The following is an 18,937-nucleotide window of genomic DNA, read 5'->3' as shown; positions in this document are numbered from 1 at the left end:
CTTGGCCAGGGCACTATCTGCATGGAGTTTACAAACTCTTCGGTGTTTCCATGGGTTTCCTCCGTGTACTCTGGTTTCCTGCCACATTCTAAAAACATGCCATTAGGTTATTGGCTTCCCCCGAAAATTGACCTTAAACAGTGGTAATGGACATTAGATTGTGAGCTCCTTTGAGGGACAGTTAGTGACATGACCATGGACTTTGTACGGCACTGCATAATATGTCAGTGCTATATAAATACTGTATAAATATAAATAATACAGGCAATTATGGAAACCACATTGTACTTTTGTATTTGGGGACACCTGTGCCAACTAGTTTTCAAACACCTTAACATACAGGCATATGGGGATTTTCAGATGGGTTACAAGGACCAGCCAAGAGCAGGCAAATGGAATTTATTTCCTAGATAACAAACCAGCAATGGAGAAGAACCTACCTTGCTCCCTAATTATTGTGCTCCATGCACATCCAAGACTCCAAAAAAGTGTTTATGCACCTTCAGGCAACCACCTAAAGCCCAGATCCAACCCCAGGCCTATTTTGCCTATTTAATTCATATTTAAAAGCTATAATCAATAAATCCACAATCAATAAAATCCTTTCCTATTTATAGAGCGCACACGGATGTTCTTCCCTGAGCCCTCTCTCTGACGCTCTCTGTTTTCTGTGTGGGTTTGGTTCTAGAACACACACCACGCTGCTTTGCCATCAAATGCCAGTCATTTTTACAGCTGTCGAACAAAAAAATAACGTAGAAATACGAATGAAATACAACAAAAAACTAGATTTGGTGATATGTACCTACAAGTCTTAAAAGTGCAATTGATAATACATAAATAAAAGACAGCAAACACAGATCAACTAGCGTGTCTTGCTTAAGTTTTTGCAACTTAAAAAAAAGAAATGTAACAATATTTGTTGGATTTTTACAAGCGTGAAAATGTCTTGATGCAAACAGTGAGCTGCCACTAACTTGGCTTCAACAAAAGCTGCCTTGCCTGGTTCACCGAGAGGAAGAGGCTTGCGGATCAGGTGTCAGACTCATTGTTTAGTTGCCAGAAAATATATCCATCCAGTTTCGGCTGCTGCTAACTTTTCTTAACAAATCTGACCTCAGACCAAATTAAACCACTTCAAAAAGAATCCTTTTTTTTTCTTCACTCCCCTAAGACTTGCCCACGTTAGTAGCACCCACAGCTGCAATTCTCCAAGCGGTATTTCTTTGCGGTTGACTGGCTACAAATGATCAAAGGTTAAATTTTATCTCGGAGGTCAACTGCTTGGTGGCAAAGGTCGCGACCTTAACAACTTAAATGTGACTCAGGCACGTGCCTGCTTTAACTCCTCATCTCCATACTGATTGGCCATCTTTAGAGAAGTCATAAATTGTAACTTCCCACCAGCAAAAAAACATGCAAAAGACATTTGATACGTGCAAGAGAAAGTAAAAAAAAAAAAAGAACCAACAACATAAATGCAATAAATTTCAGAGCGTGGAAGTTTTACATCTGTCCTTGTTTAAGCAGATAGCAGTTCCTAATTAGTAGTCGTGCTTGTAATCCTGATCTGTGTCCTGAAGTTTACTTTAAATGGTTGGTTAAAGTGTGCCAAACTGTAACACCTTTTAAATATTCACTATCAGCAGAAGGATGTTTATTCATCCAGCTCAAATGCTTTATTTATATAAGCCGAATAATAAAGACAATTATTACTGGCTCATATTAAAAAAAAAGAATAAAGGAGGTATTGAACTTAAAGTGTGACCACTTGCAGCAAAACCCAACGGGTCGAAAAATGCCAATAAAAATAATATTTTAGTATTATTATTGATTTAAAAACAAACGTCAATATGGATAATAACTGACATGTTTATGCATTTTTTCAAAAAGTAATTTGGCAAAACTTTATAGATTATTATTAATAATATTAAAAGTATTTATTTAGCACCAACATATTACGCAGCGCTGTACAATAAATAGGGGTTGCAAATGACAGACAGATAGAGACAATGACACTGGAGGAGAAGAGGACCCTGCCCAGAACAGCTTACAATCTACAAGTAATCTTTATATAGATATATATAAAGCATTATTTTAGTAATATCTGAATCCTATGCCAAAAGCCGCGGCACCTATACAGGCCCGTTTCATAGTAAACTTGTAGATTTATCTTTTGGATATAAAATATTCAACATAAAAATGGTAAAGATATTATTTTGCTAATACAGATATATAAATGACCCGCTCTGCACTTATTTCAGTGAACCCAAATGCAATATAGCCATTGGAAAGCTCGTCAGCATTGTGCACTGGTATGCGAGCAGTTAAAAGAAACTGACACATGACAGGTGATGGTTACTGGCCGGTATTAGGACTTTATGAAGCCGGGGCATTGAATGGATCAAGTACCATGTAATACAGGCAAATAACATCATTGTTTAATCATCCAACCTACTCTGACAAAGGCTGTGGCCTACATACCAAACCAACCAACTCAGCTTCCAAACTCCAATAAAATAAGCTGAGCTTTCCGCTATATTTATTAAAATCTGGGGCGGCTACGTACGTGCTTTGCCCCTGCATTAGAATTATGATTAATTACATTACACTTAACAGTGGATTAAGCTTGCAAAATACCAGCGGATTTTCCTACGTTGCAGGAAATATATATATATATAATAGCGCAGTCCAAACTTTTTGTTTACACAAGTCTGTCCTGAAATGTCTCCTGTTCCACAGGCCGATCACACAAGCCAACAATGAAGCAACAGCGTTGTCGACAAATTAGCAAACAGGACAACATTTGCGCAGGTTGCAGAATAATGTAAATGAAGGACGGGAAAAATACAAAAGTCACCTGGAATATATTTTTTTTTCGTTATTTTTATTTTTTTTTTTTTTTGCAATAGTTTGAAACTGCAGCTGTTAAGCACCTCAAGCATAACTTGCATTGATTTATAAACTACAACTGCGTCATGGGTTGCGGATGATGGCGCTCTTACGTTTTCTCATTAGGTCGTAATTACTTAGGAGACTAGGTGGCTGACTAAAATATATATTTTTTGGCAAGAGGAACCCATCGTTGGAGTTGTATTTGCATTTATGGGACCATGGAGCGAACAGGTGGCAAAGAAGCAAGTAGCGAACTCGTGTTCAAAGTCCTTATCGGGTTTGGCCAAACTGAATACTTTTTTAACCCATCTGAATGCTTGAAACAAAAATTAGGTTCGCTGTTACGGCAAACATTTCAATATGGCTGACCTATCACTCATGAGCTGTTTCACCAATCAGGTAGAAACAATGTCCGGGCTCCCTCCAGAGGCCGGTCATATGACCAAAGCTATGCCATGGCCAAGCTCTACCTTGATTGGAAGGATATATGTTTGGATAAGACTACTGATAGGTCAGTTCTGTCTAAGCTGTGGCCCCCATGATCACTGCCACGGCACTGGTCAAGTGGCCCAGCTTTGGAGGGAGCAAGAGTTCAGCTTTCTTAGGAGAAAGTGAGCCATCCAGACCACCACGTCCTGATAGCATTCAGCCCGACTGATACAATTTCTGTCCCATTTTTGAACGCAGGTCTGTTTTTTTTTTTTATAACCCCAAGTGTCACTTTTACTTTCCAAGTTATGCAAACACAAAAGATTAAATAAGAAGAGGGCGTCAAATTTCTGGCGCCAAAATCTCTTGACAAGTATCTCATAATTAGGCCAACCTTAAAAGTTTCCTGTTGCCGAAAAAAAAAAACTGGAACCGAAACATAAAAAAAAAAAAACATAATCTGAAAGTTCAACAAGAAAAAAACATCACTTACCTGCTGAGTGTACAAAGTATGCCAAATACAAATCAAGTTCCTTCACAGAAACTCCTATGTGATGGGGCTGAACACAAAGCCCGGGGTTAGAACACTGCGGAGATTTAACAAGGCGCTCCCCATCAGTACTTTCGAGAGGGATTCCTTTAAATAAAATCACCATCACAAGGTCCAGTCTCCAGACCTTGTCCGCCTGGCGCAGGCAGTCAATTCTTCTCATTTTTCCCTTCTGGTCGGGGTTAGACAGAACGCAACACGCAGGTTTTTTACCGGTCACGGTGAGTACAAAATCCTCTCGATATTCCGGCCTGATATCTTTCCTCAACTTTGCCAGGAGACGGGATGCCCATTTCTGTTTGACTTCTGGTTTTTCGCTCAGAAGCTCATCCTTCACTGCCCTTTCTTCCTCTTTCGACATGCGCTTTTCGTGCTTCTTGAAGTATTTACGTTTTCGGGCTTGCAGGTTGAACCATGTGTAGGCGAAAGCGCGGACGTGAGGCAGAAGTGCTTCGATAAAGGGATGGAATTCATCCTGGAAATCAGAAAAAAAATATTGATATGAAAACCATAAAGTTTAAAAACAAAACACCCAGGAAAAAACTTCGACAAACACCGGCTAATATTTATGTACTAAAATTACAGAGAACCCCAAATCAGAGGAAGTATTCCCTGCAAAAATGTCACTTTTGGGCCCATTTTCCGTGCGACAATAAAAAAAAGAAAAAAGGTGATTTCAGGACTTAGGGGCCAGCTAAGTGGTGACAAGCAGGCGTCGGGTTTTTATACACGTCCGTTCCTTTTGTTAAATGTACACAAAGACCCAGCACTTCCTTTTCACCCCAGCAAATGCATGAACATCAATATTTAAAAGTAGAATCGCAGGCACAGTATAGGGGAGGAAAGAGGAGTTTACACCCACAAATAGACAGGGCAGCACAAGTTTAATTTTTTGCTTTGCTAACTTTTTTTTTTGTCTATAAACAGAGCTTGGGAAGACACGTGTCTCTGTATACTTGTACAGCTTGGCCTGAAATGCAAGGCTGCGTTATTAAATGGCCGCTTTATTTATTTTACAATTAAATATTAGGAGTAGAGAACAAAAAAAAAAAATGAAAAGGAAGCAAAGTCTACAAGCCTGAAATACCTCTAAATAAGTTTGGGATGGGCCCTTCTTCCTAAACATAATCAAAGTAAAAAAAATTGGACCTAAAATATTGAATTTGCAATGTTAATAAGGTAAACCATATCATTAAAAAAATCCAGAAGAAAAATACTTCTATGCAATTTAAAAAAAAAAGATTTGACTAAATATGAATTATAGGGCCTACAACAATGCATACCAGTAATACATTACTATTAAAAACTGAATCACTCAGATCGCAAGGAATAAGGTCAAAGCAATACATTGAGGCCATAATATTTAGACGCTTGCAATCTATAAAGCTTTTTTATTTTCCTGGGCATTATCACTTTAAGAACCCACAGCCATGATTCTTCTTTGCATTTTTAACCTTTTATAATATGCCTTTAAAGCAAAGGTTGCACAAGATTGTAGACCTTCAAGTTTGGCTGCATTAAATTTAAAAAAAGTTTGCAGAACGTGTGACATTTCTTCAACAGTTTATAACCCTGGGGCGGGTGGAAAAGTTTAAGCATTTGTTAGGTGTCAGAATTCTGGTGTTTAAGTAAGAAAAAAAAATATGGCAAGTTTCAAAGCTATTGTGTGCAGGTCAATAGGAACACAAATATATCAAAAAATACATTTAAAAAATAATCCAAAAATTAAATAAAAAATAAAAAGTTAAAGCTATCAATAACAAATGCAAAATGTAACAGAACTAAATAGATTTTTTTGTATTATTTTTTATAGTAAATGGGGTTCTGGTCCACAAAAAAAAGAATTATAATAATTAGCAATAATAATAAAAAAATGATACTCTCAAGCAATTCTCATTGTGTGTTCTGATAATGGGCCTTGCTGTTCACTGATGGTGCCAGCTTTGTCAGTGTATAAAAGGAAGCACGTTTTATATTTACAAGTGGCTTAGAAAAAAGAAAAGTGTAGGTTTTATCCCGAACATTAATTATTCAGGAGCCATGGCTAGACTACAGTACAAGCTCGGTTTCAAGCAGCATTTAAAAATATCTGCAAAATCACAACAATTCACAAGGTTGAACACCAACTCCCACGACCTAAACAGAAGTTTTGCATATTACAATTGCTCGGTAAACTTTCACTCTCTCGACGTGAAACTTTTCATACAGCACTAAAGCAGACTTCAAGATAAGTTCAGTGAACATGGCAAGGCCCATGGAATCCTGAAGGCACTAAAAAAGAGCCCCCACCATCTCCACCACCCCCAAGCTCTCGCATTTTTAATTCAGAATATCTAGTTTACAACAAAATGCCGAAACATAAGCGACAGCAAAACGCCATCGTACTTTATTTTTGACCTGCGCTCGAAGGAAAAAAAAGCCCAATTGATCATTAAAAAGGGACAGCTGTACTTTTTCTAAGCCGGGTCTTGCAAGTCGTACGGTGAGAAGTTTGGGGTCTGAAAAGGTTTTTGCATCCTTTAGCCATACCGAGAGAAATCTCAGAATTAACCCAGCCGGTGCCATAGCACATAAGAGAAAAACTAAGACCCTAAGCAAAATTTTCAAAAAGGACTTAAAAATCCTACAACAAGGAACTTTTATTTCATTCTGGAATTTTTGTCAAGCTATCTGCCGATTCCCGGTAATCATTTTATACCGAGACTTTGTAACCATCGCACTAAATAATCACAACTGTGATAAAAATAAAACGCAAACAGCATATCAACGTTCACATAAAATAAAAAGGTTATATAAGGTCAACATTTCAGGTTCTGTACAATACATATAAATCAACACACTTAAAAAAAATGCCACATTTAGGTTGCCTGACCCCCCCGAGTTCTGTTTAACGCAAAAAGGTTAAAAATGACAAATTACAGTAAGTATAATATTACATCTTGAAAAAACAAAAATTCAAATAAAAACGCATTGTGTACTCAAGTCTGCTCCTTATCTTTTGCATTTTTTGGGAAAATTAAAAAAAATAATAAATAAATGCCACATTGCCCAGTTAGTATATGACCATGTGTTTGTTTTTTTTTGTGAACACGTCGGTTGGGCCTAAAGCAAAACATTACATGACAATACGTTGTAAAATGCGTCCGAAGGTAAAAAAGAAAGAAAAATGTAATCCGGTAACATGTCTTGCAAAAATGATCAAAAAAAAAAATAATACAATACGGTATGACCGGCAATGTTATCACCTACTGTAGGTTTGATAGTTTGCAAAGTGCTATTTCATTTTGTTTTTTTTTTAATTACAGGTTGGCGAAATAATTTGTCACACACCCCTCAAGCCAAAGGCTACGACTATGCCTGAGGAGTGATAGGGCAACGGATCCCAAAGAATGCAAAGAAGACGGAGAGACGTAGAGAGAAGTGCCTAGGCACTTGGCGCTGGCCAGGTGGAGGTGACCGGTGGTGTGTTGATCCAGGAAGGGTCGCTCAGCCAAAGCCACTTCCACCTTCCGCCTGTGCCCAATGCCAAGTGCCATGAGGCCCCCACCACCACCAACACCAACCCCCAACACCCGCCTGAAGTAGAGAAGACACTACCACAGGTCTTGCTCCGCACAAGGTGAGGTCTGCTTGGTAGAAAAAGTTGCACGTGGATGTCATCCCCCTTGGGTGGTAGTCAGCGACTAGAGGGGGAGAGAGACGGCTCTGTACTGGCCCCGGGAACATAGACACAGCAGTGCGGCCAGGACGGCCCCTACACACACACTGAATGACTGACACACACTCACACACACTCACTGAGCGAGGAAATCATTTCATACATTGTGCTGGGGGGATCGCTGACACACGGGCGCTGCAAATCAGCAGCATGAACGCAGCCAACAGCTAACCTAGCCAGCAATGCAGCCAATGCACCATGCAACCATCCAGCTATTCTACACCGATCACTACAGCCCGCATGCCTCTACAACAATGAACCACCATCCATCCTCACACACCACAAAAACTACACTGCTCCAAGTTACTGTGTCATGCAGGCAATGAGCGGACTCAATGCAGACTGCACTGCCTTTCCTATTAACCCCTTGCTGTGCTCAGCGCCTCTGTCCTAACCGAGTGACATGCAGACGCAATCACAAACGTCCACAAAGCGCAGCCCTGCGAACGCAATAACTAAGTCAAACATCAACTCCTGCGCACATGCACACCATGCTGCAAGCCAGATCTATATGGCACCCTATAGGTGACCTGTACCATGACCCCAAAAATAAACCAGACAGTGTTGCAGAAAAATACAATGTTGCAAGTGATTCAAACCAGAAAAAAAAGTCACAGCTGCAAGTAAGACTGACACGTGCAAAAAAAAAATGTTGTAAGTGATCCAACCCACTGTTGCAAGTACAAAAAAAAAAGACAGGCAATGTTGCCAATGAACTTGACACTTGCAAGGAAAATCCAGCCTGCTGTTGCTAGTGAGAGTGTGGCATGGTGCTGTTGCTAATGGCAATGGCACTGTTGCAAGAAAGGAGAGGCAGATATTGTTGCAACTTGCAAAAACAAAACTGGCAGTGCTGCACAATGTTAGAAAGAATTCTGATCCCCCCCAGGCAGTGACACTTTTTTCTCATCCACATGACAACTTCACTCCGAAGTGTCAGCAGCAGTGCCAATGAAGTGGCCCCGAGCCTGGCAATGCTAGGACTCCCCACCCCCCCCTGATCCTGGCACACTGCGGGCACGTGTGTGCCATCCCCTGGCTGGGCAATGCGGCCACTTACCTGGGTGAGACACAGAGGGGAGTACATGGTGCCGATGTGCTGAGGGTAAGTGGAGGTTTTGGGTTGGGGGGGGGGTAGAGGCAGCAGACACGGGCGGAGGGAGAGGTAGGGATCACGGCTGCTGCTGCTCCTTCTTCTCCTCCTTCTGATCGCTTTCACATTTCCAACTCTGCAAACTGCAGCCCCGGCGCTCCATGAGCTGAACTTTCACCCGCAGACACAGCGGCCCCCCCGCCCCGGGGACACCCCCCTGCGGCAGGCTGGTGCAGGCAGTGCTGTGCCCTGGTCCAGTCCGAGGCTGGGAGCTGGCTGAATAACTTTCCGGATACTGCAGCTCTCAGCAGGCACCCAACCCCCACACACACCCCCCCTACCCTGCCACCCCCCTCCCCTCCTCTCTTCTTCTCCTCCGCCGATCGCAGCGCTCCCGGATCGCGCAGCACAGACGATCGATAGCTGCGATGGGCGCGAGCGGAGACCTTAACCCTTCCCTGGCTGCAGCATGGGCACTGCAAGAGTTAAAGTGTGTCCTGCACTCATCCCCTCCCTCTGCACAGCACTACAATCCTTCTCATTCCAAGGCCAGCATGGCTGTTTTCCTAATAAATATTTTTTACAGGGGGCTCTGAATGCTGAGATGGGCCGGGGTGAAAGGTTGGGGGTCGTCTTTTTCACTGACTGATTTCATAAGTTGGGGACCCCCCTAAAAAAAAAGGAGGGTGAAGGTTGATGAGATGCGGGGTAGGGGTGGCGGAATTCGATAAGTTGAATGATTTGGCCCCTAGAACTTGGGTTCTAACTCCCCAGAAATTGCAAGGATTTGTCTAACAGACCGTAAAGATCTGGCGTAAGATTGGAGTCTGGTTCTATGTATAGAGAAAAAGTCTGGGTTGTATGTGGCCCTTGGGGACCCCGGTTGGACAATGCTGATGGCGGCTTTGGAGAAGGAGAATGGTAGCGGGTTGGCATAAAAAATTGCTTTATATAAAGGACCAGACAGGCAGAATGGTAATGGGTTGGCATAGAAATTGTTATATATAACGGGCCAAAGGTGCAGAATATAAATCAGTTTGCACATGTATTGCTCTATATAGAGGGGCAAAATGGTAATGGGTCGGCATAGAAATTGATATTTATAATTGGGCCAGAGGGACTGAATAAAATGGGTTGGTACATAGATAGCTATATATAATGGGTCAGAAAGGGCAGAATGGTATAGTGTTGGCATAGAAATTGTTTTATATAATGGGCCAGAATATTGGGTTAAGGGATTATTTACTATATAAAGGATATAATGGGCCAGAGGGACTGAATAAAATGGGTTGGTACATAGATAGCTATATATAATGGACCAGAAGGGTAAAATAGTAACGGGTTGGCAAAAAATTGTTATATACAATAGGCCAGAGGGGCAAAATGATAATGGGTTGGCACATAAATTGCTCTATATAGAATATAACGGACCAGAGGGGCATTATGGTAAAGATTTAGCAAATAAATTGTTAGATGTAATTGTCCAGAGGGGCCTTCTGGCCTTTTTGATGGGTGGGCATTAAAATGCTTTATGCAGAACATTCTGTCTATGGCATTTCTATTTTGGCCCCATCACTCAAATGACCATACCGACCTCTGGTCAGAAAATGATGGCGTCTTTGTGTGAGCGGACTCTTGGACTAGATGACACACAACTGATACATTGTGTATATTGCAGTTGGCATGTGATCAGTAGATTACACTCAAATTAACAATATTCAAGCACTATGAGGAAACAAAATGTCGGACCCTGTGAATGTTGTTGCTGTTTATGTTCATTTCTTCGCTTTCCATGCGAGAACTATTCATCCCAAGTGGGCAGATTTGCCGCAACACTCAGCAAAATCACCTGGATGGAGTTCGGATTAGCGTAGAATTCTTTTATGATTTATATATCTTTTTTAAAAATAGATAAATACAAACAGCGTAATATTGAACCCCACATTGTGACCTAATATCCTATGCGGACGCATTTGATAGGCCGGCGTAACTTTAACGCAAGCCCTGCAAACTTTTTTATTTCAGCATAACTTGATTGAATATTACAGGCGAACGTAACTTTGCTGATCAGGCAAACGACCACACTTTCTAGTTAACACTTCCCCGTAGTCACGTAAAATCCTTCAAAATCCAAATAATGGGAATAATTGACTAAACAGAATTTTTCCAGTTCAGCAAACTGAATCACGTTAAGTGGAACATTAAAAAAGAAAATTGTAATGCGATTGGATATCCTGGTTCGATGTTGTTGGCCCAGGATTCACCATTCCCCTGGTAATTTACCCTGTAAGAGAGTTAATTAGCTGGCAGGGTGTGCTGAGATTTGTAGTGCCACAGCAGACAAAGCAGCTAACTGCCCCAGGCTGCCTTAGATGCTGCAAAATAAAAAAATTCTGTTTATGTCCTGACGTTAACTCCATAATCTAGCACAGACTTCCTGTATCACCAGATATCTGCTGTAGCTTTTATCTATTTACACCACAATATTGAAACCAGAAAAAAAAAAGCGAGAGGAGAAAGTTTGAAGTTGTGTAAACTGTAATTACTGTACGCCATATTTTGGCACCGCGTCCTCCCTGTGCTGTAACTCCCCGACCCCGTCCAATTTGTGGGGAATTTTTTTATCCTCTCTCTCTCTCGTTCTACTCATTAAACCCCATCTGTTTAACTATTAGTATATTCAGGAAATCCAGTCGAGGTGCGGGGAGGCCACAAAATAATTCCTGCGTTTGGCCAGGACACCCCCCCTTTCACTACAAGCCTCCTCCTGTTTCCTAGATACAAGATTTTGGCTTTCGTTCTGACTTTTGTCCAAGCCACAGAAAAAAAAAAAAGTTATCACACAAATTACTGTCTAAAGTGTATGCCGAGTCTTATAAACAGCGCCGGCTCAACGCTGCCCAGAGGTTAACCGCTCGGAAAAGCAGCGGGTGGCGAAAGCGGCTTGTTTAGCCACCATCTTGAGATTCCCACGAAAAGTCTAAGGATTGACAGACGATAGAAAAATAGATCGATAGGTCTCGTATTTAGAAGAATAAAAAAGCTATCAATTCTTCCACTATTACTAAAATGTACCAACGTAATCGTGAACAAATTATTTTAACGGATTTACTAAAATACAGAAAGGAAAATGGACCGTTATACGATTTCCACAACCTTTATCAATATTGCTTCATAAAGATGATATGAATGATAATAATGTGTGGTTAGAATATTCATTTACAGATATATTAGGTATAAAAAATATCAAATGTACAACACAAACATATATATAAATATAGCAATCATTTTATACAACATACTATATATATCATATAAATACATTACAGATTTCTCTCTCTCTGTAGGTATAGTGATATTATTAAATAGAGATGCCTGGCAATCTTTAGAATTTCTCAGTATTCTGCACAACCCTATCCCATATCCATTGTGGGCGACATGATGTCTCGGTGGTAAGTACTCCGGCCTAGTGGCACTACAGCTAGATCTTCATGGAGTTTTTATATTCTCCGTGTCTGGTTTTTCACCAAGGCATTCTGGAAGGTTAAAGCGGACCACCACATTTTTTGACATTATACAAAAGTGTGGCTAACCCTTTTATATAATGTAAATACGTGTTTTTTTGTAAATTGTTTTTTTAACATCTTTAGTGAGGACCCTTTACATCTTCACCGTCACAGCAGTAAAAACCGCAGGGGAAACCAGCATCCTCCTGTGATACATACGCCACGTATCCCAGGAGGCTGTGGGCGACTCCTTCTACGCATGCCTGAGATTCAGCATGCGTCATAAGGACCATTCCTTAAAAAAAGTGTCCAGTGAAAGCGGCACTTTTTATTTACATTTTCAGGAACACCAGTCTCCCGATTTCATGCTTGCGTAGTGCATCTTTGGGTGACTTGAGAAGAAGATGGCCGCGTCCGCAATGTACTGTCTACACCAGAAAGAAGAAAGAAGTCGAGGCGGTGCGAGACTCCCTGGGCTTGGTTTGCGTAGGGAACGAGGGCTTTTCACCAGTAAGTAGTATTTTTTGGGGGAGAAAGTTTCACTTTCAATGGCCTTCCCCTCAAAACGGGCCTTGGCCTATATTAGTCTATAGAAGAGAATTGTGAACACCTCTGGGAAACAATAAGTGACATGACTATGGGCTTCAGAAGATGGGTGAAGGATTAATAGTATAATAAAATAAATAATAAAGTATAATAAATACTCAGTTATCGCAAGTCATGCTTTGGCAAGGTTCTGGCTCGTTATTGTGCCCCCTCCTCATATATGATGCCCTTAAATTCCATTATAATAGGATAAATGTATGAAAGTCTTTCACTGCCACAATAATATATATTAAGATTATATTACTTGCAATATAATAATAACGCCTTCACTTTAATTATTGGGTAGCAACTGGCATAAACATGGCACAGTTGTCCATAGCCAGCAGTCCCTTACTGTCATATCACCCCATGTCAAGCACCAGATCAGTCTGCGTTGTAATATATTAATTATAATTATATAAAAATAACAGTAATTATATATTACTCCTTGGATTAAATAGCACAGATCAATTCAAAGCAACTGCCATTGGTCCTGTTGTTATTAGCAACCAAGCCAACCTTTCAACCACAGCTCATGTCTGTCATGTCACCTCACTAATATCAGTCACCGGTGTAAAATTTAGTGGAACAATATTACAATAATTAGAATTCTATAAAAATAACATCTATTATTAATCCCTGTCAGTATCCACTGAGGTTAAATAGCACAGATCCAAGCACAGGAAATGGCATAAACAAGGCCCGGTTGTCCATAGCAACCAAGGCAACCTGTCCACTGTAGTCCCATTTTGTCAGGTCACCTCACTAATATCAGCCACCAGTGTAATATTTAGGAGAATGATAATATAATATTTATAGCAAAATAGCAGCAAAACATAAAAATAGAGATGAACAAATCAATGAAAAGGAGCCTAGGCCACCGAAAATAGTCCTGTTTATACTACAGTTGTAGTCTGGTCACTGCAGACCTGAAGCGGGCCTACGTAAACAAAGCCTCACAAGCAGCGTTATTACCATTCACAATATTACCGTAATATTAATAAATGGTATACGTCCAAAAACATGCAGTTAGGTTAATTGGCTTCCCCCCAAAATTGACCTTAGACTGTATTAAAGACAAATGACTATGGTAGGGACATTAGATTGTGAGCTCCTTTGAGGGACAGCTAGTGACATGACTATGGACCTTGTACAGCGCTGCATAATATGTGGGTGCTATATAAATACTGTGTAATAATATTCAGACTTCTTTTTGCTTTTTTTTCACACCCCGCAGCGGTTTCACCAATCAGTGACTTTGTTTGGCTGAGTTCTCAGGTGAAAGTTGACATCTTTGTGGAGAAATCTTTAGCAGGGTGATGGAATTTGCTTTCTTGTACAGTAAAATGTCTACCCCCTCCATGTCTCTCCCTTTACAGCAGCAGCCCCATTCCCCTCAGACTTCTTGTGGTTTGCCATATGATGTGAGGGGAGGTTTTGGCGCCCTTTGTCAAGCCGTGAGGCTGAGGCAGGCTTCTCTGCGCCCTCTAGGCCGCACAGTTCAGCAGCTTGCTCTCCCTCTCTCTCCCCCTCTCTCTGCTCCATTTTACTTTTTTTTCTCTCTCCCAAACTCCTCAGGACACAAACAGAACTTTGAAACAGTGGAAAGTTTAAGTAAATACAGCAATATTATAAAAAAAAGAGGAATAAAAGGAAAGTGAAAGGCTACAAGCCACAAAAGCTTACACCTTTGCCAGCCAAGTTTCGGCCTACAAACTGTTTTTTCCCCGTAGCCACTTAGTTTATTTATAAAGACTCAAAAGAGGTTAGCTCATTTTTTCCCTGGTCTTGTTTAACTTGCTTATTAAAGTTTCTTGGAGGGTTTGCGTTTTTGGGACCATCAGTTAACTTTTATTACAACTAGTTTTAGCACTGTCTGTGTGAACACAGGCGCATTTAAAAATCCAAATGCATGAACTGATCCAGGACTGGTAAGCCGCTGCTGCATGTAAATATGCCTTTCCTTTGTCCTGGGTTTTTTTTGCTAGATTGGCGATCATTGCTCAAAAGTTACGCCTTCCAAATATTTTGGAATTGCTTATAAATGCAAATGTTATGTGAGCTCAGTGTCACCCAGAATAGGATAATTAAATATAATATATCAAAACAATTTTTTTCTCCAAAAAATTACCCAGTGTTATTTCTTAACATTTCCTGTTTCGGCATCACCATCATTGTTTTTTAAATAAATTGAGGATACGGTCCAAAAACTGGTAATGAAAGATGTAGAATCCACCCTGCTAAAATCTGTGCAAGATGAATTCTGATTGGCTGATAAGTGTTACTGTACTTAAGAGTAGGAATGTTTTATCTAGAAAGGCCTTATAGAAAATACAATACAAAAAGCAGAAAATCAATTTGAAGCAAAATAAAAAAAAAACTACACTATAGCTTTTTATTGAGCTGTTAAAGTGGAAATATGAAGGCAGATCAGTCAGGAGGGGTCCTGGGGAGGCTTTGCCTCGAATGCCCGCTGGAAATAACTCCTTCCCGGGCTTCTCCTGGCTCCCTGCCCGGTATTGCATTTACTATCCACTATATGCTAACTACTTCCACATATATAGATAGAATTATATGAGAGAGCAGGTCACGGGGGTGTCCTAAGTACACCTCATGCTCGAAAATAACTTGCGGCCAATTGAGTGGGGGGCAGAGGGGGCAGCTACAATAACACAACATTTTGCAAATACCGCTAACTTGCTGCGCGGAAGGAAAAAAAAGTAAATTTTTCAGGACTGCAGTATTTTCTTTCTGGGGCTTTCAGTCAGATGTGAAGTTTTTGCAAAATAAACAAAAAAAATGAAAAATAAAAGGAAAGAGTTATTAAAGGGAAAAAGGGGGTAGGGTGCCAGTGCAGGAGGGAAAGTTATGCAGCTGTCACAATATGCGGCCTATGAAAAGATGTTGTGATTGCAAGGCGGAGATAATTCACTCTTGAAAGGTTCTCCAAGGAAAGTTATGGTCTCGGTTGCCCCATCTAAATGACACCCTGTAACCCTCTTAAATGCAAAGTGCAAAAAGCGTTTCAGGAGATGCAATGATTAATGCGTGATTTATAACTGCAAGTGGAAGAATGTAAAGATCAGAGAGGCTGGCTCCTAATTACCCCTTGGTAAGGGGGGGGGGGGGTGTTTTGGCTGCTGCTAAAAGTCTCTAATGTATGGAGCTATAAGAAGTATAGCACACACACACACAGCAGCGCAGCACCTCGATGCGGCCTGGAATGTACATGATGATAAATAGCACCGCATGCACAAGCTGGCAGTCTATATATTTGAATCTATCGATTGCTAAAGTACAAGCACCATGGAATATTCCCTTTGTAAAGGACGGCTACTGAATACAATGCAATGTTACCTATTATATGTAACCCATGCAACACCGAGACGAGGTCTATGCATGCCACCATGACTGACGCAGCATATTTTGCACTGTATAGAACAATGCTGTAGTGCAGCTTTTCATGCATTGCTTTCCTGCTGTGTTACTAAATATTTAGAGCTCTTTAAAAAATAATAGCAAAAGGTTACCCACAATATTATAAACATTGCACATTGTCTATGAAATAATAAACATTTTTAAACATTACAAAGTCGCATAAGTAAAGTCGCAAAGTATGATAACACCTAAGTGTACAGAGCGGGGGTTAACTCTTTTTTGCTTTTTATGAATGTGCATTCAATTCAAGGGGAGTAAAAAAGAAATCTCAGGCATCTGATTGGGTATCTGAGACAAGATGTCTGATTAAGCCCCCATCACCACCACAATGCTTACTATTCCACAGTTTAGTAGATCGGGCCCTATGCATTCAGCTCTAAATTTAAACATCAGACAAGCAGAACTTATCTCAGCAGTCACAACACATGGCCACTCATGTTCCCTAATATGCATGTGATCGCTACATGGAGAACATACGCAATTGCATATGAAACACAACAATTAAAATATAGCAAAAATAAATGAAATCAAGGTCAATGAAAATTAATTTTGGACAAGGGTTACAATGAAAACTCAAAGAACCCCCCTTTAAAAAAAACTTTTAATATCTAGTTAGCAAGTAGTACTGGTGGTGTGCAGCAGGCTTACCCACCAATCGCTGCATCTCATGCAATTTCTGACTTCTGAAAAGCCTGTATTTGCATAGGGATAGTCACAACACCTTATGGGACTGTGCTCAAGGTTGGCAATGAGGCACCAAGAGCTGTGCCACGGGGAAGCAAAAGTGCCCAATACCCTGAGATTCTCATTTCTCAATACCCTAAAGGTGCCCTGGGAGGGATAAACAGAGATGTCAAGGGAGGGGCGGCTTCCTATTGTTCCTGCTGTGCAGAGTTACTTCCCTGGGGATGAAAATATTCTAGGCATACCGTCCAATTTCAAAAACCAAGAACAGGGAACAACTCATCCTAAACTCAATTCACAAAGCTAACACTCCTGAACAAAATACTTATTTTCAGTTCTTTTCAGTTCAGTCCAATGAGATTTGAAAATAACAAAGACTAAAATAAATATACTTATCCTTTGTGTTATTGCAATGGATATTCCATTATATACATTCAGCCCCACCTAATTACAACCAAGGATGAGATTTTTCACCACCAATTCTCCGACATATAATGCAACAATGCAGATAAAACATTAGGGTGCATGTCATGGCCACATCACAATGGTGATTCGAAAATCTAGGAACGCCAAAGTGCAAGTGACTCTGTCACTCTGATCCAATGGCTTCAGTACAAAGTCACTGGCTGCTTAATAGAAGTGGCGTCAGAAGCCAAGCATTTGACATTTCAGGAAGTCAGACTTCATTAAAACCCAATATAAAAACTTTCTTTAGAGCTGGATATAGTGTGGAGGAGTTCGGACTCTTTTAAATTTGTGTTACCACAATATGCAATAAAGCATGCAGCACACGTTGTGAATGGCACCCCCAATGCACCTACGCTCCAGTGCACCACAACGCATGACAGTGTTTTATTGGATGTGCTGGCAACCTATTCATTTTCAATGAGGCCGTCTTAAAGTGTACCTAAACTCAGAAATTTCACTTTACATAAAGGGGTAGGCAACCCTTTTATGTAAAGAAAAAATTCTGTTTGGGTTTTTTTTAAAGTGCAACACCCTTTTTTTTAAAAAAAGAAAGGGTGCAGCGCCTCCCCCGAATTCTCTCCAGGCGACTGAGAATGAATGGGAGCGTAAAGTCTCCCGAGATGTCATGCATCACGGGAGACTCTTGGGTGCTCCTTCTGCGAAGGCATGTGCAGATGGAGCTATTTCGTGAGAAGACAAAAATATGCGCATGCGCGGTGAGATCGGCAAGTTTTTTTTCCAACCTACATCACCCGATCTCGCGCCTGTGTTGGGTGACATAGGAAGAACCGGGAAAAAGAGGCGAGGATGGCAGTGCCCAGCGCGCCGGCTCGGAGACGGATGCCGGGAGGAGGCGGGACCCGATGGAAGAGACCTCCGGATGGATCGGACTGCCCTGCGGAACTAAAGGTAAGTGGATTTTTTTGTTTTAGGCACTTTTCAGTTAAGTTCCTCTAATGAAAAGTTAACATGCAACATATGCATATAACGCTCATAAATAAACACCTAAAAGTAAGGAAGTCCTGTGAATGTTTAGATTCTGTCCCTGTTGAGATTCATCCTGACTTCCTGTTCTGCCTGTCCCAAGTACAAGAAGTGAGGAGGGATCCCCCTAGTGGGGTCATGGCCTAAAAATTAAGTTCTGACCCAACTTTATTGAGGGTGCATGGGCTGCTTACAGCCATGCATTTAGGGATTTCTGACTTTTATCCATGCTTTATTGTTGTAAAATAAAATATTGAAGTTGGAGAAGTAATTCCCATTGTGTGATACTCCCCCACCTCCTAGATTGTAAGCTCTTCGGGCCAGGGTCCTCTCCTCCTCCTGTGTCACTGTCTGTATTTGTCTGTTATCTGCAACCCCTTTTTTAATGTACAGCGCTAAGAAATATGTTGGCGCCATAATACTCCTGTTTATTATACTTAATATTAATAATATTAGTGTGATAGCCAGACAAAATTGGAAGGTCAGCCTTGGCAGAAACCTCATTTCCTTTATGACAGGTTCACCTAAATGCATTCTAGTTGCAGTATGTATGGCTGCATTTGCCAGTAGCTGCAGGGAAGCTGGCA

At 40.8% G+C, this 18,937-nt stretch overlaps 1 protein-coding gene across 9 annotated transcripts in view; it reads right to left on the bottom strand.

Annotated features, from left to right (window-relative positions):
* The window catches only part of NFIA (nuclear factor I A), a 320,673-nt gene that overhangs the window by 207,404 nt on the left and 94,332 nt on the right, over window positions 1-18,937 (bottom strand). For 2 of the 9 annotated variants that reach the window (XM_072419380.1, XM_072419383.1), the window contains exons 1-2: window positions 8,653-8,982; window positions 3,818-4,349 (exon numbers count right to left, since the gene is read on the bottom strand). In XM_072419380.1, the coding sequence (XP_072275481.1) occupies window positions 3,818-4,349; window positions 8,653-8,679 (559 nt within the window). In that variant the 5' untranslated portion in view covers window positions 8,680-8,982. Of the gene's footprint in view, window positions 1-3,817; window positions 4,350-7,471; window positions 7,873-8,652; window positions 8,984-18,937 lie in introns of those variants that run through there. The other 7 variants (XM_072419379.1, XM_072419381.1, XM_072419384.1 and 4 more) reach the window with 6 other exon arrangements.

Source organism: Pyxicephalus adspersus, chromosome 8 (genome assembly GCF_032062135.1).
Source record: "Pyxicephalus adspersus chromosome 8, UCB_Pads_2.0, whole genome shotgun sequence".
In the NCBI taxonomy this organism is placed as follows: Eukaryota; Metazoa; Chordata; class Amphibia; order Anura; family Pyxicephalidae; genus Pyxicephalus; species Pyxicephalus adspersus.
This window is presented reverse-complemented; position numbering and strand designations above follow the sequence as displayed.